The sequence below is a fragment of the Aythya ferina genome, assembly GCF_964211825.1.
Source record: "Aythya ferina genome assembly, chromosome: 6".
NCBI lineage: Eukaryota > Metazoa > Chordata > Aves > Anseriformes > Anatidae > Aythya > Aythya ferina.
Window position 1 is genome coordinate 27,901,236 of NC_140303.1, and position 23,311 is coordinate 27,924,546.

Here is a 23,311-nt window from a genome sequence, read left to right on the forward strand (position 1 = left end):
CAGAGCTGCGGGCTCTCCCCCGTCCCTCAGCGGGCTGCCCCGGGCCCCCGCTGCCGCTCTCCCCGGCCGGGCAGCGCCTTCCTCAGGGCCGCCCTCGCCTCTCCTCGGGCTCCCGCTCCCGCTGCCGGTGGCGGTGCCGCCGCCCTCAGCCACCTGCGGCCGGGCGAGGCGGAGCGGAGGGGAGCGGGGCGGGCCGGGGGAGGGCTCGGCCGCCCTCCAGCGCCCAACGCAGCCAACCCGCGCCGGCCGGGGCCGGGCCATAAAAGCGCCGGGAGCCGGCGGGGCCGCGGCCGGAGCTGGCGGGAGCGGTGCCCGGGGTGTCTCGGGGTGGGCAGCCCGGCTGGCCCCCAGCCTTCGCCGCCTTCCCCCAGCGCCAGCAGCGGGCCCCCTCCCCGCCCAAGATGCTGTTTTGGCACACGCAGCCGGAGCACTACAACCAGCACTCCACCGGCAGCTACCTGCGGTGAGTCCCGGCGTGAGCGCGGCTTTGCCCGCAGGAAAAAAAAACAACAAAAAACCCTCTTTCTGCGAGGTGCGGGCTTCCTCTTGCTCCTGTCCCCTTCCCACGGTAACATCGCCACGGACGACTTGCTGGGAGCTTCGCCCCGAGACCCCCGCCGGCTCCCTGCGCCCCAGGGGCTTTGGCTGGGCTCCGGGGGGGAGCCTGGAGAAGGGCTCGCAGGGCGCTCGCTTTGCTCAGGACGGGCTTTCCGCCTCTTCTTGTTGGGACCAGGAGCGAAAAGCTCTTAATTTCACTTTCTGAACTTGTCTAAACCAGCTTTTTCCTGCCTCCACACAGGCGCGTTTAATTAAATGTGCCTAATTTAAGCACAAGGGCCGCCGAACAATAGTCCGCAACATGTGTTAGCGCAAACTCGTATTTCCTCCCTCCAGAAGACAACAAAGCAGGCAACTTTGGGAGTTTCCTTTCTGCTGGGTGCTTACGAATTATTTTTCTCGGGATGTATAAGGCCGGGCTCTCAGCTGGTGTCGATTGCTGCCGCTCCGCTGGAGCCCCATTTCACTGACGGGCAGCAGAGGAGGCTCTGGCGGTGGCCCAAGAGCTGTGCTTTCCAAAGGCACCCCAAATAGCTGCTCCCGAGAGACGGCTAGCTTGTCCGGCGAAGCACCTCACACACTGATAAGGCTTCTCTTTCAATGCGACATGCGATCATTACAATTCCTGCTCCTTATCAGTACTTGCAAAGGAATTTTTCAACCTAATAATCACTCCCCATTATCAAATGATAGGGTAGCGTGAGGTTCTTGCTTGCCAGCAGCCTTACTCGCTTCTTCATACGGGGTGCTTTTCCTCCTTCCTCTACCCCAGTGAATATTTTACCCGTGTGCTTGGGGCAGAAGTCTTGTGCTTGCACAGCTGGTGAGGACAGTGAGAGCAGCAGCAGCAGGCGAGCCTCAGCCTTGCAACTTGTGCTTGCAGCTGCTGTGATAGCTCTTGTGCTGCTCAGGTTGATCCAACGCTATGGGTTTGTGGCATCTGAGTGCTACAAGATCATCGAGTCTGGGTCAGGCTTGAGCCCACAGTTCAGCTTCCTTTGAATTGGCCAGAAAAGACATCTGGTTATTTCTGCTTGATGCTAGCAGTTGTGGGGTTTGTGGTCTGGCAGGAAGGCTGCTGGTGTGCAGGTAACCTGCCGGTGCTCCAGCAACAAGTGTCACCTTTAGTGAGCACTTGTCACTGTGATCTGGGACTAAAAGCCCTACAACCAGATTTATGGCAGCGTTAAGTGATAGCCTCAGGCATTTCAGGGAAGGTCAGTTGAACAAAACACTTTTTTTTTTTTTTGTGGAGACCTCTAATTCTGACTAACTGATGGGAAGATGTCAAGGCATGTTTCTAGAGAGGGACGCTTTGTTTTGGGCTGTGACTTTGTGAGGGCTGTCTGTACCCTCTGGTTGAGACTGTGCAGGGGTAGCTGAACTAGTACAGTCCTTGAGGTAGCTATGGGAAAAGTTTGTGTGGATTATAATTTTGTAAGGATCAAGGGCTTTGTGCTTATCTGAGACATCTGTGTAAACTATGGCATACCTCAGTGTGATGCGGTTGCAGTGGGTATTTGCAATTACAGCAAGACAATGCTACAGATAAATCCTTGCAAGTCTTTCCTCATTTTCACAGAAACATAGGTATTTTGATCTCTGCTCTGCCAGCTGGCTGAGCCGCCTATCTTGCAAACTTTCTCCCTTTCCCCAGGTAAGTGGACCAACCTTTAGTGAAGACGAGAACACTAAAGCTTTAGCATGAAGATGAAACTTGGGAGAGTTTTAAGGTTCTCCTCCTTCCCCCTGCCCTATTTTTAAAGGATTTTTCAGGGGGAAAAGGATGTTTTTTTTTTTTTTTTAAATTGCTTTTTCCAAAACTTGGTTTGTAGCTCTTGTGAAGGGAGTTGAACAAATAATGGTGTCTTATTTGCTTACACATTAGAAATCCTTTTAACCCTTGACCTATTGTTCATGTATTCTATGTTCCAAACAGTTCTAGTAAGGTGAAATGTTTCATGAGGGTTTGATCCAAAGTTCAGGATACCAGTGGCTGAAATGCTACAGGAATAAGAAGGTGACTTATCTGCATGGCTTCATTGGTGCTTTCATATGGTTAAGCTGTCCAGCAACTAAATCACGTATCTGTCAGTGCTTACAGTCATCAACTATCAGACAGCTGTTCTGGTGAATGTGGGGGTGTTAAGAGCCTGACATGAAATACAGTGTTTTGGATTTCAACTTCCCCTTGTCTAAGTTTCTCAACCGTTTCAGCAGAAGGGGAGGAATTGGTATACCTTGCTGTTAACCCTGGGCCAGATTTTGTGTGCTCTTTATTTCTGCAGAGCTGCAGAAGCGCTCAGGCTTGAGAGCTTTTGGTCTGCTCTCACCCGTGAGGCAGCGTGCATTCCTCTAGCGCTGCGCAGAGGAGTGCGTTGGGAGCAAATGTTGGCATCCGGGGTGAGTGAGATGGCTGGAGCAGTGTCAGATCCTGCGTGTGTGTGGAGCAATGGTATCTATTTCAGAAATCTACTGGAGGCATTTCTGTCACTTCATTACTGTAGTAAATCATCATTAAGGGGAAAAAAAACACAACCTCTCTATGGTTGCAGTTGGGTAAGAGCAGTGGTTATGTCAGTAATGCCAGTAAGCGAACGGGGCTGGGTGCTTTCAAGCTGGTGATAATATGGAGGGGGTGCAGTTGGAAGAGGGAATGGAAATAGATGGGTGTTTCTTTTCTCGTGAAGTGGCACGGTTTGCTCTCTGGCTTTATTTCTCCATAAACGGGAGCACCTGAAGCAGGCACTTCAGCAGCTTGCTATAAACTGCTGCACCATTTCACTGCTGACCTGGGTAGCCTTCAAGGTCGCGGGTGTTATGAGTGAATGCGAGGTGGATCATTAACTGAACAGGCAAGGAAAAATTCTTGATGCTCTTTCCATAGGCAGCATGCCTATATGCACTGGCATTCTCCCGAGCAGCTTTTCTGGAGGCTTTTGGTGTGTGGGGATTACTGAAAGGAGCAGAACTGCAGCCGATGTGATGGGGATTCGGAGTCTTCACACATATGGAGGAAGCAGAGGAAAAGAAACCTGATTATGTATTCTGAACTGTCTGTGTTCAATATAATCCTCCTAATTTGGCAGGGTATTAATGCCTTAAGCAGGTAGATACAGTGATCTGAAATGCTAGAGATGCAGGAAAGGCTAATGGGGCTCTCCAGCATTAGATGTGCTGAGATGAGGGTGCTTGTTCCTGGCATCATTCTGTGCTAATCATTCTGCTGTGCTGCCAGCCTCGCTGACATCCGTTCTGCTCGGGGATTAGCGCGGGCTGGGATCCGTGTGGCTGTAAGGCAGCACAAACAGCTTGTAAGGGAGGGAGAGCTGGGACTGCACGGCTCCCTGTGAAGCTGCTGCTGAGCACCTGTTGGCTTTCGTGAGGGTAGTCTGTCTGAAGGGCTGTGCTGTTTCTCAGGGCCAGGTTTATGAGGGTGTGAGGAGATGTTAGGAGACGAGTAATCCAGCAGTCCATGACAGGTACCTGCATGGCTCCTTTTTTTTACAACAGGCATATGTGGGCTTCTGACCCTTTGCTAGTACTTGCAGAACTTTTACTAAGCTGACATTTAGCTGTCAAAATAGTGTCCTTTCTTGCTTTTTTTCTTCTGATAGACTTTAGTTTATCAGAGAGGTGGGTTCACAGATCACAGAGTGGTTTGGGTTGGAAGGGACCTTAAAGCCCATTTAATTCCAACCCCCTGCCATGGGCAGGAACACCTCCCACCAGCCCAGGCTGCCCAAAGCCCCATCCAGCCTGGCCTTGAGCACCTCCAGGGATGGGGCATCCACAGATTCTCTGGGCAGCCTGTTCCAGTGCCTCACCACCCTCCTAGTAAAAGAATTTCTTCCTTATATCTAATCTAAATGTCTCCTCTCTTAGTTTAAAGCCATCACCCCTTGTCCTATCCCTACTCCCTGACAAAGAGTCCCTCCCCACCTTTCCTCTAGGCCCCCTTTAGGTACTGGCAGGCTGCTGTAAGCTCTCCCTGGAGCCTTCTCTTCTCCAGGCTGAACAACCCCAACTCCCTCTGCCTTTGTAGGAGAGGTGCTCCAGCCCCTCGATCATCATCGTGGCCCTCTTCTGGACTCATTCTGATACTTCTGTCAGGGGAAACTGCTTAACTAAAAAGTAAATCTAACTTATGTTTTTAAAACATTTTAATTTTCAGAAATACTCTGTTTTGCTAATGTTGTGTTCTTTTGTGTCCAGTGTTGACATCCTAGAGGCAGAAGCTGCCTTGTTACATTATGCAGGCCAAATTCTTTCTTTTTTAGCCATCATAACTCAGTGTTTCTCCAGAGATCATCTCCATTATTGCCGAGCACGAGAATCAAATCCAGATTGAGAGTAGAATATTCCATAAAGGCTTTGTAACTAAATGTGTGTGAATTGTATGTTTCAGAGATGTCCTTGCACTGCCGATCTTCAAGCAGGAAGAACCTCAGCTGTCTCCTGAGAATGAAGCCAAATTGCCTCCGTTTCAGTACGTCCTTTGCACAGCCACATCACCTGCTGTGAAACTGCATGAAGAAACCCTGACCTACCTCAACCAAGGTAGGGTTTGTACTACATGAAGGAGGGCAAATTTCCTGGGAATGATTCATGAAAGAGAATGAATCCAATACTTGTACCTCGCTGGGCGGGCAGTGGGAAGGGGAAAAGAAGGAAAGATATGGGGAGGGGGATGGAGGAAAGGAGGAATCTTTTTAATTTTTCACATTTGTATACCAGATTGTCAGCTGATGTAAGATGATGAAGTACCACTGATTTTTAATTGTTGACTTAAAGCAGCTTTATAGCATGCACCATGTGGCCAGGTACTGGCTTGATCTTCAACAATTTGGAATACAGCCTCCTACCTTCATCTTGACAGGCCAGATGAATTTAGCAGATGGGTGAGCTCTGGACTGGGGAGGGTCCTTAACACTGCAAGTCCTCAAGTGCTCCTGGAGGGTATTGCCACAGAGGATGAGCTAGGGAGTACTTGTGGGCTCCTCAGTGGTCTGGGCAGAGCGTGATGTTGTTCCTACTGGCTGGGTGGCGTGGCTCTGCTCTGCTGAGTTCCTAGCTTGACAAATTGCTGGGGTTCTCCATAGTTAGGTCATCCATAAATGACTTTATAGACTAATTTTTACTCCTGGATAAACAAACGCTGCATTTTTTCTATGCTTTTTTCCCCTTTGGCAGAATTTGTGCATACACATCTGTGGTTGGAGTTTGACTGTTATTTTGCAGTACCTCCTGCGTGTGGGTCCCAGAGGGTTCAGACCTCTCCAGGCACAGATTATGTGAAAACTTTCTATGCTGCCTGCCAGGTTGTAAACAAGGGCATTAGACTAGCAATGAGCTGAAGGCTATCTGCCCCGTGTTGCTGATGTCCTCTCCTGCTTCTGAATATTGTCCCAACTATTCAAGCTCAACACCGAGCATGAAGCTCACTTGAGTGTCTCAGGATGGATTTCTCTCAATGCTTGTACAAAACAGAGCCCTGACCTCCATGGGGCTCTTAGCACAGATGCAGCTGGCTGCTGGATCTGTGTTGCTCACTGGTAGATCAATAGAGCCCCACTAGAAAGATCTGCCACGTGCTGCAGGCTCTACCCAAGGAGCCAGATGTCTTGTACATCAGAAGATGCTTGGGGTTCGTGCCTGTGTATTCTCAGTTCAGATTCCCATCCAAATACAGCAAACCTCAGGAGGTGGCATGGGGCATATCAAGAGTGAGATGAGCATGAATCTTTCTGTGAACACAAAATTATTTCCAGTTTCAGAGTAAAAGATCTGTTGTGAGAAGCAGTTGACTGCCAAATACTTTAGCATACTTCAGGCAGCACCTTTTTATTTTATTTTTTTTAAACCTTGGAAGGGCAAAAAATACACAACTCTACACAATACCATGAGTTTCAATGGAACCGTGTGACTAGATCAGTCCAGGTTTTACTACGAAAATCAAGACTACTGCCGCCTTTGTAGGTAAGATTATGTTGTGCTAGGCTTATTATCGCAAAAAGTTATTTCCTTTTCCATCTTGACACAATACTGACTTATTTCCTTGGTAGGCCAGTTCAGGTATCTTCTGCACCTGTCTTTTTTACCTCAAGGGGAAAAGCGGGGATGTGTCCCTGCAGAACCTGTCCTCGGGGCTGAACAGGCCTGGAAGAATGAAGCAGGCATGAGGCTGGCAGAAGCCATGCAGTGGGGTAGAGCTGGGAAGGGGCTGGGGTAAGAAGTATGGGAACTCTGGTGCTGTTGGCTTTCCTAGGGAGTCTTAGGGGTAATTAGTTGTAAAAGGTGGTGCCTCTGCTCCTTCATTCTGAGTTGAATGTCTCATTGCTTTTTGTTCTTCTTGGCAGGAGCACCACAACTGCCTGCCACCTTCTCATCAGCATCTTCGCCTCATTTCTTTAAGCTCCCAGGCAACTCATCTTCATCTTACACTGTGATCCTCTGGGTTTCTTTGAGATCCTCTCAAAATTCAGTTCAAAGCCAAGGCTCTCTGTATGTAGATGGATGTGGTGGCTCTCTGTATGTGGTGTGTGGTATTTTGTTTTCCTGAGATCTTGTGGGGTGCCTACTGTAAAAGCCTTTCTACTCTACTTCAGCAGGTTGCCTCATATTCCACACCAGCAGCTGCTCTTCTTTTCCCAGCACTGACCCTGTCTGGTAGCAAGGGCAAGCCTTGGCCCTAAAGTCATCTGACTTGTAGTCTAGCTTGATGCTATGTCCCTTAGACCAAAATCCCTTGCCTGTGCTAGTTAGGAAGAAGGGACTGGAGTCTATTTCCATGAGGATATGTCCTGCTGTGAGAAGTTTGTCATCACTGAGGATGGTTACATATGGGGAGAAGAAGATGCTGGGCACACATCTCAATCAGCTGTGGTCAGAACTGGGGAGTCTGACTTCTGTTGGTGCAGTATTAGTGAAGATGTGGCCTGGGGTTAAAAAGCAATGAGGATTTGTCTTGCAAGATGTTTTTGTGTTCAGGAACATCTATATAAAAGGGTATTTAGTGTTTTTTTTTCTTAACATCTGTGTCAAAAGCATGTTCTTTGTCTATTGACCTCTGGAATAAAAAATAGGATGTCTGTGTAAAATTAAAAAAAAAAAGTGTTTGAGGCAAACAAACTCTTCTGTAGGAACTACTTCTGATTCATGAGCTGTATAGTTACCCAGTAGGTACCTTTTGTATAGGTATTTTTTCTTTCCCCTTACTCCTCTGAAGCCAGAAGAAACTATTACAACTCCTTATGGCTTGAAAATTATTCAGCACAAACCAGGGAGTGCCATACAGGTGCTGCCACATTGATCTCAATGATCTTGCTATGTGTAAGTTAATTTATTATGGTGCTGAAGTTTCTGTGAGTTTTGTGTCGTATGAGCCTGAGGAGGTGCACGAAGGGAAGCTCAAGGCAGCTCAGATTGACACAGCTGCTGGTTATGGCATGGCAGAAGAGCTGACCCCGGTGTGCTGTGACCATGCCATCTCATGAAGCAGTTCGGACTGCTACCCTACATCTCATCGCCTTACATTCCCTGTAAGCACAGGGACACCAATTGCATCTTACCCTCACTCTGTCCTGTTGCATCTGGCCAGCTACACAAAAGTTCCCCTCTTCCCTGTATGCATGAGTTTTGAATCAGGTTACCTGAGGAAATATGTAACTTTATTAATGCCTGTTCCTCTAGCAGTTACAGCTGGCTTCTGGTTGCACAGATACAAAGGAACAGTGGCTGTCCCATCTCCAACAAAGCCATTCACATCCAGTGCAGTTACACAGCCAAACTATGAAGACTGTGTTGGGGTTTTCGGCTTCCTAGCGCTTTGGCTGGGTGATTTTTGCCACCTGCTGTCCAAATGTTCCTTCCTGACTGAAGCTCTCACCCCTCAATAGCTGACCTTCTGTCACTGAAGTGGCTGTGTGCCCATGCTCACTCTGCACAACTAGTTACTAACAACTAGTTACTAGTTCAGTGCTGGTTTGTGAGTTGGACCAACGCAGGAGATAGCTCATGTACAGAAAGGGATAGAAGACAGCTCTGTTCTGATGGTGCACTGGAAGGGGAAAAGCTGGAAAAAAATGGCAGCAAATTGAAGGTAAAGTTGCATAGTAGAGAGAGGAGACCTTAAATAAGGTCTGAAAAGGTTTCACAGGGGTGAGGAGGAAGGGATGCCCGGTGGCTGCATTCATGTATAAACAGAGTGCTCCAGGCTTGTGGACCAGCATGGCATCCCGTGCCTTTTGCTGGGTGGACCCAGACAGATGGTCAGTGGTACTGGGCTCCTACAGGGATAAAGGAGAAATCCAAGGGGACTCCTGAGCTGGAGAAGCTGTTCTCAGCAAGGGCAGTGGGGGCATTTGTGAGGGGGCATTAAGGAGCGCTGTGTTAAGTTGACTTGGGGATGTTCAGCAGTGGCAGGCTCCCAAGCTTGTCTGCACCAGTTTGAAACCATGAATGCTCACTGGCTGCCGCTCTAGAACTAGTCAGTAAATCAAGTATCTAGAGTCAAATCCTTAGCTTGGTTTCCAAAGACTGACTCATTACACTTGTCTTTCCTGATCTCTTCCCCCCTGCGTTCCACATTCCTTGGGAAATTGGAGCCAGAGCCCTGTAAGTCTGAATTGAACATGATCTTAGTTTGGTAATCCTGAAGGCAGTTTATAAGGTAAGAGATCGTTAGTGGACCACAAGAGGATTATTCATCTGAAAAAGGAAGTATAGGTGTGCTGGCATGGTGTTGTAAACCACTACCCTTTTGATCCACAAAGCTGGTAAAGGTGCTGTGTTCTCCTACGAGGAGCTGCTGCTGCTGGCATTGCTCCCTTGGTCAGGGAGCACATCTGTCAGCAGAGCTACACTGTCCAGAAGTCTGCAGCACAAACATCGCCTAACGTTTTTGGAACTAGCCGGCCTTTCAGCACTATTTCAGTGTCTCTTGTGGATAAGGATTTTCAGACAAACAATCAACCAGCGACCATATTACAAACCACTGCTTTAGCAAGAGGTCTTGATGCAGTTGCATATTCCATGGTCTGCAGTCATATGGGGTGTGGTTTGACCAGGGCTGGTTGAAACCAGTTTCAAACATGGACAGAAATGGGAGCAATGAAGGTGGTTCCAGAAACTGCACCAGGAGGAATGCAGGGGAAACGAGCACTGCACAGCAGATCTGAATGCTAATAAATGTGAGGAAATAAAATTGTTCATTTAAAAAAAAAAAAAAAAAGCACAAAGCAAAAATTGTTGCCCAAGGGAACTGGCTTGTAGCACCAGAACCACATGTGGACTGTGAGCTGCTCAAGTCATGATGTTGTTTCATGCCCAGTGCTGGGTTGGCTCAGAGCCAGAGATCTAAATTGCTCCAAATAGAGGATGGTTCGGGCTGATGACCATGGTCACTAAGACCCAGCTGTGTGCCAAACCCAACCCTGGCCCCCAGTGGTCCTTCAGAGTAACCAGCCATCACCTGCCTGTAAAGCTTTCCTGGGCTCTGTTTGGCTCTCCAGACCTGTGGTATGTGACTTGTGGGTCTCAGCCATGGGAGTGTTTCAGCATGCAGATGGTTAGGGTTAGGACGGCTGGCCATCTCTGCTTTGCAGCGTCTTCCAAGAGTTATCTTTATTGCCAGTCCTAGACAGTTCAGAAAACAAACAAGCCAAAAACCCAAACCATGAGAGAAAACCACTAACATCCGAGAAGACCTGTGATGATATTGGGAGCGTTGCTGTAGTGGTGCATGAGCAACAGATGCCTCATGAAGCTAAAGATGGACTTAGCTGCATTCTGTCACACATGAATGAAAGCCCCAAATATCAGTCTCTGGGCATGTGTCCAGGTTCAATATGCGTGTGCATTAACTGGTAAACTGTGCTGTATTAAAATCTGCTGGCTGTTGTCTTGCCTCAGCTCACTGCAGACATTCTCCGATTTCCCTTCCAAGAAAGGTGCAGAAAGCACAGGGCAGTGAACAGCTGAAGAGGACATCTGGAAGATGATTGCTGGTTGCTTGGGTAGGAGATGAAGTTGCTTACAGCAGAAGAAGGCAGAAGAGAACCTTTGTCTCCCTTAAAAAAGTCTAAAGTTCAAATACAGTTGTCTAATCTTCTGCAGCCAAAGAACTCAGTTTTAAATACTGAGATTTACAGTAAATGAAAAAAGCTGTTTTGTATTGACGTTAACTCGTACGTAATTGAGTTTTTATGGGGTCACAACTGTCTGAATGTTTGTAGTTTTCCTGGAACAATTCTTTATTTGCCTAAATGAAGTGTAGAGGAGGCTGAGTGACCAGCTCTGACTGGGTGTGCTTCTGGTTTAATTATAGCTTTGTTTGTGAGGATATTTTTGCTGTGTTCCATCTGCAGAATTGCCTCTCTTCCTATCAATTGGTGCTGCCACTGACCAGAGATGGGTATCTCAAGGACCTCTGCTGTTGGTGACCTGTCCCATGTGAACATACACTTTACCTTTGCTTGAGATCACAGGCACATATGTGACTTTGTGTCATTGAGGCTGTGCATGTGAGGTGCTCCCTGGTGGCTGCCCATCCTTGATCCCTGATCCTTGTGGGATGCTGTACTGCTCCTTGCTCCACCTCTTACCACTCTGTTTCTGGGTTCAGATAGCTTCAAGAAATGGCTAACAAAGCTTGTCTTTTCCACATCTGAGGCTGGCTATTTGGCATTTTTGGTTCTTGTTGTGCACCTCTTTGGTTTTGAAGAAAGAATTTGTCTCTTACCTTACTTTGAAGACAGCTCTGAATAGGTTCTGATGTCTCAGCTGAAGCCATGAATCGTGCTAGCAGCTATTTCCCCATATGCTTGGCAGCTCCGTTTTCACTTGGCAGCCCAGGATAAACAACCCTGTCTCCAAACCACACCATCCCTAAGCTCACTATGAATCTTGCTTCAGATGACAGGGCACCTCTGCATAAGTAGAGCATCTGACTTCTGTTGTCCCTAGGAAGCTAGAATCTCAGTTGTCTTTTAATCAAGAGCCTGTTTTCTATTCTTTCTGGAATACTTCTGTTGCTAACATCTGGATGAAATTCAAGTGGGATTGTGAACTTGCTGGATTGTAGGCTGTGCACAACTCCTACTGGAAGCCCCTAGACTGCATTTTGTTCTCCTGCTTCCATAAATCTTCAATATCCGTGAAGGAAGTGCTCAGAAGTTGCTACAAGTGTTGTGAAAACTCAGATAATACAGCCAAGATTTTTTCCTGCTATTCCATGTTGCTTTTTTATTTTTATTTTTTTTCTACTTTCCTCCATTATCCATATCTACTTTGAGATTCCTGTAGTTTTGAGAGTGAAGCTTGCCTGAATTTCTACATTTGATGTCTGTATCAGTGTTCTTGGCAGCCTGAGGGGATATGTAAGCTTTCCAGCTACCTTTTCTCAACTTGTGGTGTCCTAAAAGATCATATTTTATGTAGCAATCAGAAACTTAGAAAGCACTTCAGCTTTGATGTGGTTAGCTGTTTGTATAGGAGTAATGTATGTATGACACCTTGTTTCTAAAGAGGCTGGAAAAAAATACCCTTTTTCCTCTTTGCTTCATACCAAGCATTTATGTTTCTGAAACTGTACAGCACGTATTTGAGCAGTAAGCTTTCTCTTGTCCTGGCTTGGTGTCCCGTTTATGACATGTGCCAAAGGTGCAGCCTGCTTTGATGGGGCATTTGTCAATCACATCTCCCCCACTGCGCAGAAGGCACAATGAGAAGCCAGGTGCTGTGGGACTTCCTTTCTGCCGCACCTTTCTCTACCTTACTGCAGAAATGTGGTGGAGGAAGTGACTTACCTGAGGGCTGGAGGGGGTCAGGAGTTGTACTCAGCTCTTCTGCATCCCTCTTCTGCACCCTCACCTGAGACCATTCTTCTTAGTTATCTGGGACTCAGGTAAATATTACACACAAAGCTAGTCTTGCAGAGCTATAAAACCTGTTGTCCAAATTGACTCAGAACAGGTTGAAACCAGAAAAAGCCTGCCTTTTTTACTTACACAGAGGGGGATGGGGATTTCTGAGCTGGACAGATGTGACCCAGATAGTCCCGGGTGTTTCAAGTACATGCTAGAGAAGTTGAAATACAGGAAGAAATTATGTTCACAACACATATTTTTTTTTCCATTTTCTCTCAGAAGTTTGTCTGTCATTCCTTCACCAATTAATAAGTATTAAAAATCTCAACATGTACCATGGCTTTGATTAGGTGGGGTGAGTTGCCAAGCTCCAGCAAAGTAGGTGAGGTCTGTGCAAGAGAAGACCAAGCACACACAATGAATTTAGAAACTCGGAGTGTTTCTGTGTTGTCTGGTTTTGCGTCCTTGATTCAAGTTAGACTAGTCTTGGAGGAATTAAATATACATCCCGCTCTTTGGAAACCACTCTAAATGAAGAGTGTTTCTTCTAATGCCTGTTAGCTATGAAGTGTCACCACTGTAAAATGGACCATCTTCAAAAGTCTGGGAAGACGAGGGCTCAGCCAAATGTTCATATAGTAAACGAGCACTGAAGTTTTCCTCCAGCAAACTCGGCTCTGAGGCATGTGTTGGGCTTTCCCACAAGAAAGAGGCACAGAAAGAGAAAAGAAGGGGACGAAGAACCCCCCCACACACCCGAGCTGGGGGTAGATTGTAAAAGGAGAACCCCAGGAAAAGGCATGATGGCAGTGCAGCTCTGTGGTGTGGTATTGGAACCAGAAGTGTTGTTGGACTGGGCTGTTACGTTGCTCTAGTGGCAATGGCAAGTAGGACAAGTCTCTTTGGTGTTAGACTCGCACGGGTACCGAAACACAGTGGAGACCCCATAGCTTTGCTGCAAAGAGGAACAGGCCAGGAGGCAGGTGAAGGGATGGGTCAGACTGCAAATAGTAAAGCAGGGCTTTATTTACTATAATTATATATGAATTGTGATTTTTTTATAGCCCCAGTTCAGATGGAGATCATGCAAAAGAGGAGTTTGTGAGCATTGGTCTGACTGGGCAGCTTGATACGGATACAAACTGGACACTGGATACCAGAAACTCGGGAGTTGTGGCCAGGAAAGGGCTTGCTGTCTTCACCCGGCTCCAGCCCTGGGCCCTTATAACTGCCTGCTGCTGAAGATGAGATGCGGGACAAGATGGGTCTGGTGTGTCAGGATGACTCTTATGTTCCTTTTGCTTTGCCTGGCCCACAGTTGGTCCTCCTCTGCAGGATTTCCATGCTCCTAGCATAGCGGGAGCTTTCAGGGTGGCCTATTGTGTAGCTGCTGAATTCACAATATCCTCTGGATAAACATCTCCTAGAGCATCTTGTCAAAGGAGGCTGTAGCAACTGCAGAATATCCAACGCCATTTGTGGCCTGGGAAGGGAGGGTTCTGGATTCTGCTGTTGTTCCTCGTGCTGAGTGTCCACACACGGGACGCTTTGGCAAGTCTTAGGCTAAGTTTTATTTCTGCTTTTGTCAGGCTAAGAAGGTGTGGGCAATCAAGCATGCCAGCTCAGCCACTCTTGTCTTGTTTACTCTGTGGATTCATTAATCTTTCTTGTCAGAAGAATCTTTGTGTGTTCCCGATGCCCTGAATACTTGCATTTGGTTGTTTCAAAGGTGATCCTCCTACCTGCTGGATGTGCTTTGGTCTGGGAGGAGAAAAGCTTTTTTTTTCCTTTTTTTTTTTTTTTTTCCCTTTTCCTCCCCCCTCCTTCTGTGTGCTGTATTCAGCTGTCAGCATTCCTTTGCCTTTATCTGTGCACTGTTTAGGATGTCCATATAAAGTTGCTAAATGGAATTTTTATTGGTCAGCTTGGCTTAATAATCAAACAGTTTCCAGGCTGGTTCTGTCTAGTGCTGTGTGGATCCGTTCTGAGAAAGAGGACTCACAATTTCTTTTTTTTTTTCCTGTCCACTGACTTTTGTCGCAGATACTGCCTAGTATAAGGTTAGGTTTTAATTAATTGCTGGAAAGACAAGCAGACTACTTGGCTAGGTTAAGTAAGGCTTGAGTCATACTGGTCTGGAACATCAGCTGCCTAATAGAAAATTAGTGTATCGTACTGATGTATTGTGCAGAAAACCGCAAAATGCATAGTGTAAGTGACTCTTGAAACGTAACACCAAAACACACAAAAAGAAAGCAGGATATTGTGGTTGTGTAGCAAATAATCATTGAACAAAATGTAACTTTTGAGCTTGAAATTAGGATAATCTTTTAAGGTCAGAAGCTGACCAGAGTCGCTGATGTCTGAAACTGTTATGTCTTGTACCTTTTGAGAATGTGAAAACATTCCTTTTTTCAACCAAATTATTTGTCAGCTGCAGCAAATTGTTGACTTTCAGTTCTCCCTAGACTAATTGGTCATACCTGCTTTTAATGTACATTAATTGCCAGACAATAGAAGTGAAGAAAATAAGCAGTGTATAGAATAAATAGTCTCTTTAGAATAGATACAATTGCTTTATGAATCACCAGGCAGGAACTCTGTGGACCTGGGTGGTTACTACTTTGCTGGATATTACTCGTGTTTGTGAAGCAGAGTTGCTCAAATCTAGCATAGGAGGTGATTGCATAAATTTGCTGTTGCTCAGGGACTGTCTGCTCAAAATACAAATTACACTGTATCATCACCCGCCCAGGTTTTTATTGGTGCCCCCAAAGCTTTCAGCGAAGCCAGGAGACAAATTGCATCTCAGGAATGTAATGTGGTTATCCAAATATTTATTACCATTCTGTTCCCTGCCTGAGGTAGGGAAGAAGGGTTGTGGCAAGCTCTGTGCGAGGCGCACCAGGTCGCGCAGGAAGGCAGGCAGGAGGCTGCTGTGGCATCATTTGTGCTAGGGATTTGCTTTCAAAACACCTTCTTCATTTCAGGTAGTGATAAAGACACCGATACCAGGCTTTAGGTGCCTGAGACCAGGTAGGTCACCAGCTCTGGGGCCATTGTGAATTCTTGGTGGCACAGCTATGGCCGGCCAGTGTTGAGAGCACAGAGGGTTTCGGCAGGTTGCTGGCCTTTAGCACTGGGTTTAAGATGAATGTTCAGCAGTATTGAATATCATGCTGGTAAAGGGGGACTGCTGTGAAACTGCCACCACTGTTCTCCATCACCACAGACATTTTCTTAGGGTTCTTCCTACCACATGAGCACAGTGGATACCAAACCCTCGTCGGCTGAGGAGTGGCTGCTGCCCTGCTCAAGGTCAGACTGTTCAGTTGAATCATTGCAAAGTCTCAGCATCAGCACCTGACTTCAGCTTTACCACCAAGCTTTGACTTGGAAATATCTAGTCTAACCTGTATTAATGAATGAGGCAGATGGAAAAATTCAGCATAGGGGAACTCACCATGTTTTGAGCTTAGCCAGCTGCAGTCTGAAACTGAAGACAGAAAGATGGGGTTTTAGTCACGCTAGCATCCATTTTTCTTTACAGATTTAGATACTGAAGTAACAATGATTTAGTTTGTGCAGACTGTCAGCCTGTGCTTGTTAGGGCTGGAGAGTCAGTAGTGCAGGATTCATGGATGATCTGTGTACCAGAGCCTTGGGCAACTTCTGTTCAGCTTTCTTCAGGTTAGGTCACTGTTGTTCCATTGATTTTGCAAAGCAATCTTGTTCTCCAGAATCCAAGCACTGATTCTTTAGTGTTTTTTTTTTTTTTTTCCCTGCAGTTGTTACAGTTTTAGGACTGGCATTGTACTTTACCATTTCAAGAGTTTTGCTGGTAGCAATGGGGCGGAAACATAGGCTTTGGAAGGTTTGGAAAGAGCTTTTAATGAAAAAATCCCAAACAGCTTAGTGTTATGAATTACAGGTAACATTAGCCATGAAGCAATGAATTTGCTGGGATAATTTATAGGGAGAATGAGCTTTTCAAAATCAATACTGGAGCATTTTTATACGAAGGAAGTATGAGGAATTAGGACCAAATTCTCACTCAGAGTTCTACAGAGTGAAATAAACTGTTTAAAGTTCAGCTGGGAGCTGTGTTGTTTTGATAACGGTCCTGTGTTGTAACCGGAGTTGAACATTGGGATGCTAAAGGGAAAGCAGTTAGCATGAAATACCATTCTGAATGAGGCTTTTCATGGTGTAAACTGAGTTCCAGGGCTTACATCAGATGACCCATATATCTTTCATCAAAGCATTTTACTTCCTATTTGGCTTTCCATTCAATATTAACTCTGTCTCCACAACAGTTTCTTTCTTACCAGTGGGCAGAATCTGTTTCTAACTTATTCCAAGCAGAACTACTCCTGTCAGAATGAGATGTGTGGTGCTTGTTGTTCGCTGGGTTGCAGAATTGCTCCCGTCCCATGTGAGTGCTTGAAAGATGCACACTGAGGAGTTTCTGAATGCTCGATGCTAGTTTGAAGGGAATGTGGTCGATGTTTTCATGCTGATTATTTTCTTCTGTCTCCTAGGAACTTCAAGTAAGCAAATCAGGTTGCCCAAAGAGTAGGAGTATAGCAGAGCATCAACTTGTCCCAAAAAACTGCTAAGTCCTGAGATGCTTACTGAATGACTGGAAGTGCTTGTGGCTCTAGCATTGCCTGCCTCTGCAACGCAGTTCATGGCATTTCTCTGTCCTTTTACACCATCTGAGTACGGTCATAGATGTATTCTACTGTCTCTTGGAAGCTCATGGTCTTGAATCCTAAACTAATTTTCTGTAATGTTTAATTAGCCTGATGTTTGCTTGGGAGCAAATTGCAAGTGCAAGAGATTCTTGGCTGTGTAAATCCATTTAGGCAATGAACTGTATCACTGATTTTGTGAACCTGAGCCTGATCTTTTTACGCTAATACAATAGTATTGATTTTGTGGGTAGATAATGTACTTCTCTCTTAAAATTGCCAAGTGAATAATAACCTCTATCAGAGGGAATATCAGAGAGTTTCTTGAGTTAGTGTAGAAGACCTCAATTTCAGCGCTATGGTTTACAGCATCCACTTCTGTTGTTCAGCAGTCTTGAAAGGGAGGTCACTTTCTACTTTGGTTTACTTATGTGTGAAGAGATGGGTTAAGATCTGTGTGCGTTTCCAGTGCTTAATTTGGCACTTCATATGGTTTATTCTTTCCTCCACATCCCCTAAGCTGCGTGCTGGATTCAAGGGTCATTTCCTGTTTGCAGAACTCCTATTGACATCAGTAGGAGTGTTGTGCAAACATTTGAGGCTCCAACATAGCCCCTCTTGTCCTCCAACCCCCCGCCCCAGCCGGCCAAGTATGCACATGTATCTCTGTACTCTAGTGATACGGTCACTCACACGAGCACCCAGAAGAAGGGAACCTGACTGAAATGCAGTGCCCTGTTGATACATCAGCTGCCAAAAGTCTTTTATTTCTAGATCCAGGTTCAGAAATGTAGCATTTTTGTCTGCTGATAGCAACTACTCAATGGGAGATACATCTGCTTTGCAGTTTTCTGCAGGGCCAGTTTGGAGGAGATGCTGGTTGACCGAGAAGATCCAAACTGATCGCCCTGTTGGTGCCTGCCTTGTTGTACCTGTGCATTTTTTTCAGTAAATGGGGGGATAGCAAGATGAACAAGAAAAGCTAACCTAACTATTAAGTGTATATATATGCTTTGTTAATCCTAATGTTCCTGTCCTGCTTCTGTAGCAGCTGTGGGTTTATTGTATAGTTGGTGCTACTCAATGAGTTTTTGGGCTGTCTTAGCCATTTGTGCCTAAGGTTTTGGGACAGCAATCTCCTTTGTCTGCTGTCAGCCTTGATACTTGATGATGCTTCACAAACCAGTTAGCCGAATTCTACTGAACAGACTAAAAGCGTTACGCTGAGGGGTGGTGGTGGTGGGGTGCCTGAGTCTGAATCCCTTCCAGTGGTCAGGATTGGTCCTTGTACATACTGTCAGATCCATTACTGCTCCACACATCTGAAGGAGTATTTGTGCAGTGGGCAGCCACACCTAAGGCCTGGTATTGCTGGTGCACTGGAACACCTCGCAGACCTGACTGCGCTCTGAAGAAGGCGAGATTTGGCCCACGTTGCTATCCTTTGCAGAACAGTGCCTGGACCTGTTGTGCAGCAGCTCTTCACCCAACCTTTGCTGCAGTAGAAGGGGCGGATGAAGGCAGTGCTGTTAAAGCTGTGTGGCATGGGGTGGGGGAAAGGCCTTGAACACCTCAGTGACGTTGTGGAGGGTGACCAGAAGGCCGAGCAGCCCTCGGAGACAGCCTGTGATTGCCTAACTGAGTGCTTTTAGCAGCCAAAAGACAAACCTTCCCCTCAGATTTCTGCTGTGCTTTATTGCCTACTCAATTACTGGGGCAAATGCATTATGTTACCAAAAATGATCTTTCCCTGATCAGACGTATGCTTTATTAGCCACGTAAATGCCAGCATGACTCTCTCATTGCTACAACATATTAAACACCTTGGAAATGTTTCCTTAAACTCTAGGTCAGTCTTATGAAATCCGTCTACTTGAGAATAGGAAATTGGGAGAGTTTCAAGATTTAAACACAAAATATGTAAAGGTAAGGAGAAATATAGATTTCTTTTCTTCCTGCTACTACATACAGCCTCTAATGAAGGGGGCCTGACCTTGCTCACACTGAGGCAATGGAAAATACTTGGCCATTGTTTTTAATGGGAGCAGGGTTGATGGAGTTACTCTGAGTGCTGGAGTTCCACGGGACTCTGCAGCTTGGCTTTACAGGGCTTCGAGGGAATCCTTGTTCTGTTTGTGATCCTGACCCCAGAGTTTCACTGTGAATATTGGGTTCGGGGGAATCCCAAAGTTCAGAGGTGAACATGGTCAAAACTGCTGAGAGGAAGGCTTGTCTCCCTTCTTAACCCGAGCAACACGCCTGTGTTGTTACGTGTCATGCGGAAGACCCTGGTGTTTACATTGCTCTGCCACACAGGTTCTGCATAGCTCCAGTTTACTTCAGTAATAGACATGATTTTGAACATATAGAACTTGGTTGTTTCAGTTCAAATTCAAAAACTTGGATCCAGATCTTGTTTCTGGATCCAGCCTTCAGGCCTTCCTCTACCAAATTCTTGGCTGTTCTGCCATAGGATTTCTTTTGAGACGTTGGGACTTAATTGCAACATTTGGATTCCAATCTGGACTTCAACTTTTGCCCAAGTTTAGGCACATTTGGCTTTTGCCCATTTCAGGAAGCATAAAGATTTAGATTCTGATTTTGCAGGCATTCCCACTGTGGCTTGCTTGCTTTGGAGCTAGGGTTTTATTTGGGCCTTCTCAGGTTCACTGGCAAAAATTGCTCATTCGTTTGATACGGAAGTCCCCAGTAGGAGCAGGGAATTGAGAAACCAGGAGATAAGGGGTTATTAACTCATGCAGGATTTATTAATTAGGGATACTTCGGACTTGTCTGCCATGGGGATTGCCTTTATTCCAGCCATTTGTCTCCAGTTATTGACATGGCTGCAACGTTGCAGGCCAGAGATGCAAGGTTCCCCTGTTACAGTAGCTTTTCTATTCTATACTTAACTACAAGTTTTCCATCTTGCTATCCATGCTTTTACTGAAAGAAACACAAGTTAAAGGCAAATTCAGTGTCAATGGCTGATGGTTAATGGCTGGAATCAAGTTTAATTCCCACTGACAAGGTGTCTGGGCATGTCAGCTCCACCAGTGCAGGGACAGGTGAGCTGGCTTTCACATTTTCTGATCAGAGTGGGATATACTGGGATTGGGGCATGGTACAGATACATTAAATACAGTCACTCCCCCCCCATGTGAGCTGTTTTGGGTGTGGAAGCAATATAGTGATGTTTACCTGGCATGACACCTAAGATTAGGTGGACGTTGCTATAGTGCTTCCAGACCAAATCCCAGAAAGTTGTACAGGGCTATGTTATGACGTATAAATGTGCCCTGTGAAGGGGAAAGTGTGCTGATGTCGTGCTTCAGGGGTCCCTTAGGAATTTGAGAAACATGGTGATGGGTCTCTAGGGGAAACCTCTGCTCCCCTCTTGAATGGGGGTCAGAAACATGTAGGAGGAACAGATCAGCTTTTTCTCCTACACTGGAAAGCCAAAGTCATCTCAAGAGAAGGGCTTCTAGATCACATTGTTCACCTTGCCATCTTTTCTTAACAGAGTATAATTCGTGTAGTATTCCATGATCGACGCCTGCAGTACACAGAGCATCAGCAGCTGGAGGGCTGGAGGTGGAGTCGGCCTGGGGACCGCATCCTTGATATAGGTGAGACTATTTCATTATGGCTCTTGTGTAGTGTTTGGAAGTGAGGTGCTGCATGGTGTATGGTGTGTTTATTTATTTATTTTTTTATCCTCTTCTCTTAGAAAAATCTGTATATCCTTGAGAGGAAAGGAGATCTAGGCCTATAGGTCCTAGATATACCATTTCATTCAAACAGATATCATTGGTGGCTTGGCTTTTCACATGCTTCTTGTAATTGTACGGAAATGCTTTCTCTTCTTCAATTTAATATTTTTAAAATTTTAGGGGTTTTCTTCTACAGATATTCCGCTGTCAGTTGGCATCTTGGATCCCAGGGCCAGCCCCACACAGCTGAACACTGTTGAATTTCTGTGGGATCCATCAAAGAGAGCCTCAGCATTCATTCAGGTAAGAGAAAAGTGATATTCCTATGGTAAATACAAAGGTGAGGTATCTTATAAAGACCTGAAGAGAGAGATGGCACGTGAAGAAGAGGAAAAAATCAGTTATGTATAACTAGTTTATACGACACTTGCTAGTTACTTACTTGCTAGTTTTGAAGCAATATCTGCTCTATCTGGGTTATTAAAAAAAAAAAAAAAAAAAATACCCCCCCCCCCCAAAGCACATTGATGTTGCTTTCTAAGCATGAGTTTTGTCTGGAGGAAACCATTCACAACCTTTTAGTTTTGCTTGCTTTCCTTGTTCATGAGTGTTTCTTGTTCCAAATGCCAACTATGTGTTTTTAATCTGTGTGTGGGATTTACTTAAGTCAGAGGATGCTTTTCCTGATGTCCTATTTCTCTGTAGGCTTCTTGTTCTTCTAATTGTTTTGTCTTGGGGAACAGAAGTGAACATTTTGAACTCTTCTGACTCTTTTAGTTTCTAGGGAGGAGCTAAAACCTCATGTTAAGGCACACTGCAAATACAGGGAGTCTAAACTCAGTTTTGCACAGCTTCAAACAGTCTCCAGAGATAAGCCCAGCTTTTGTTTTGCCAGGTACATTGTATCAGCACAGAATTTACTCCACGGAAACATGGAGGAGAGAAGGGGGTTCCTTTCCGGGTGCAAATCGACACCTTTAAGCAGAATGAAAATGGTGAATACACAGAACACTTGCACTCTGCAAGCTGCCAGATCAAGGTGTTCAAGGTATGAAGTAGTTTTGGCTTTATCATCAACTAGATGAAGACACAAGAACATGCACAGTTTGTAAATTGTGTAGGAGTGGTGCTAATTGCAGAATAAAAGAACAAAGGCCTTTAACTGGATATGCTTAAAATCTTAAACAGGCCTCTTGTGCACAAAGCAGCATAACCTCAGAACTACACAGCAATTCTAGTTACATTCAAATGACCCAAGAGCTACACTGAGACCGATGCCAGTCCACTGTACCGTGAACAGTATACAAACACTGAGATCTGGGCTGTTTGGATGTCTTAATAATGAGGAAAAAAACCCACCCAACAACTCAAGCCTTGACTGGTTGGAATGAAAACCCATTGGATAGGTGGCAGTGCAAAAATTAAATTTCTGTGTGATGTAGACAAGTAGTGTCAAGAAGGCAGCGCCCTTCACTGGCTTGTGTCCTGAAGGTGATGTTGTGTTACAAACCATACAAAAAAAACTATATGGTCCACTTTCTCAGGAATACGTGGGATACTGGTTTAAGTCATTTTAAGTTAACTTATTACAATGATGATATTCAGGGTATCTACTGTGTTTCATTGTGTCTAGGCAATCAAGACAGCATGGGCATCTCCAGTTTCTTTGATTGAATCCTCCATGAACAGTGTGAACATAACTAGAGATCTTAAATAACCTTTGCTTGTTGCTGCAGAATTCCTGGGGGAGAGAAAGATGATTCTGTCCATCTCCAAAGCTTCTAATGTGGGTGTGGCAGACCTGGAGCAACTTAAGCCTACAAAAACCTTGTTGTTATTGTCTTGAAGGATCTGCCGCTCCAATTCTTGCTCCTGTGAGCAGTGTCTTTCCTGTTCCAGGAGAGAGGGTGCAAATACCAGTTGAAGTATATAATTCAGTATGCTCGTGGTCTGAAATCTGTTGGTACCAAATCTCAGGATTGTGGTCAGCCTCGTTTGGAATTGCAGTAGGCATTAACGGGAGGTGATATAGAAACAGTAGAGATGTTAGATTATTTTTTTGTCTGGAAAATGTAGATCTGGTCTTGCCTCATATGTAGAGTCCCCATAAATCTTAAGGAGTCTTCTGTGAACAGATCAGAAAAAATTGGTTGGCTTCTGTCTCCAAACTTGTAATACTTGGCATAAGGGAAAGCTTGTGCTTGTGCTTATAGCCTAAAGGAGCAGACAGAAAACAGAAGACTGACAGGGAAAAAATGGAGAAGAAGACCACCCAAGAGAAGGAGAAGTATCAGCCTTCCTATGAGACAACTATTCTCACAGAGGTAAAATGTTTTAGACATATGTTGTACTACTTCAGCATATTGGGAAACAGATTTCAGAGCAAATGCAGTCTAACTGCTAACTATCCTTGGAGATTCTTGTAGAGACTCAAATGCCAAGATCTGACTGAAATCGAGAGCTTAGTGAAATTATAATG

The 23,311-nt window shown here is 45.5% G+C and overlaps 1 protein-coding gene across 1 annotated transcript in view; it reads left to right on the forward strand.

Annotated features, from left to right (window-relative positions):
* Window positions 1-301: 301 nt before the first annotated feature.
* The window catches only part of TFCP2L1 (transcription factor CP2 like 1), a 37,719-nt gene continuing 14,709 nt past the window's right edge, over window positions 302-23,311 (forward strand). Inside the window, exons 1-7 of the mRNA XM_084524509.1 lie at window positions 302-463; window positions 4,967-5,118; window positions 18,969-19,045; window positions 20,643-20,748; window positions 21,029-21,135; window positions 21,728-21,880; window positions 23,046-23,156. Coding sequence (XP_084380635.1) covers window positions 402-463; window positions 4,967-5,118; window positions 18,969-19,045; window positions 20,643-20,748; window positions 21,029-21,135; window positions 21,728-21,880; window positions 23,046-23,156 — 768 coding nt within the window. The 5' untranslated portion in view covers window positions 302-401. The remainder of the gene's footprint in view (window positions 464-4,966; window positions 5,119-18,968; window positions 19,046-20,642; window positions 20,749-21,028; window positions 21,136-21,727; window positions 21,881-23,045; window positions 23,157-23,311) is intronic.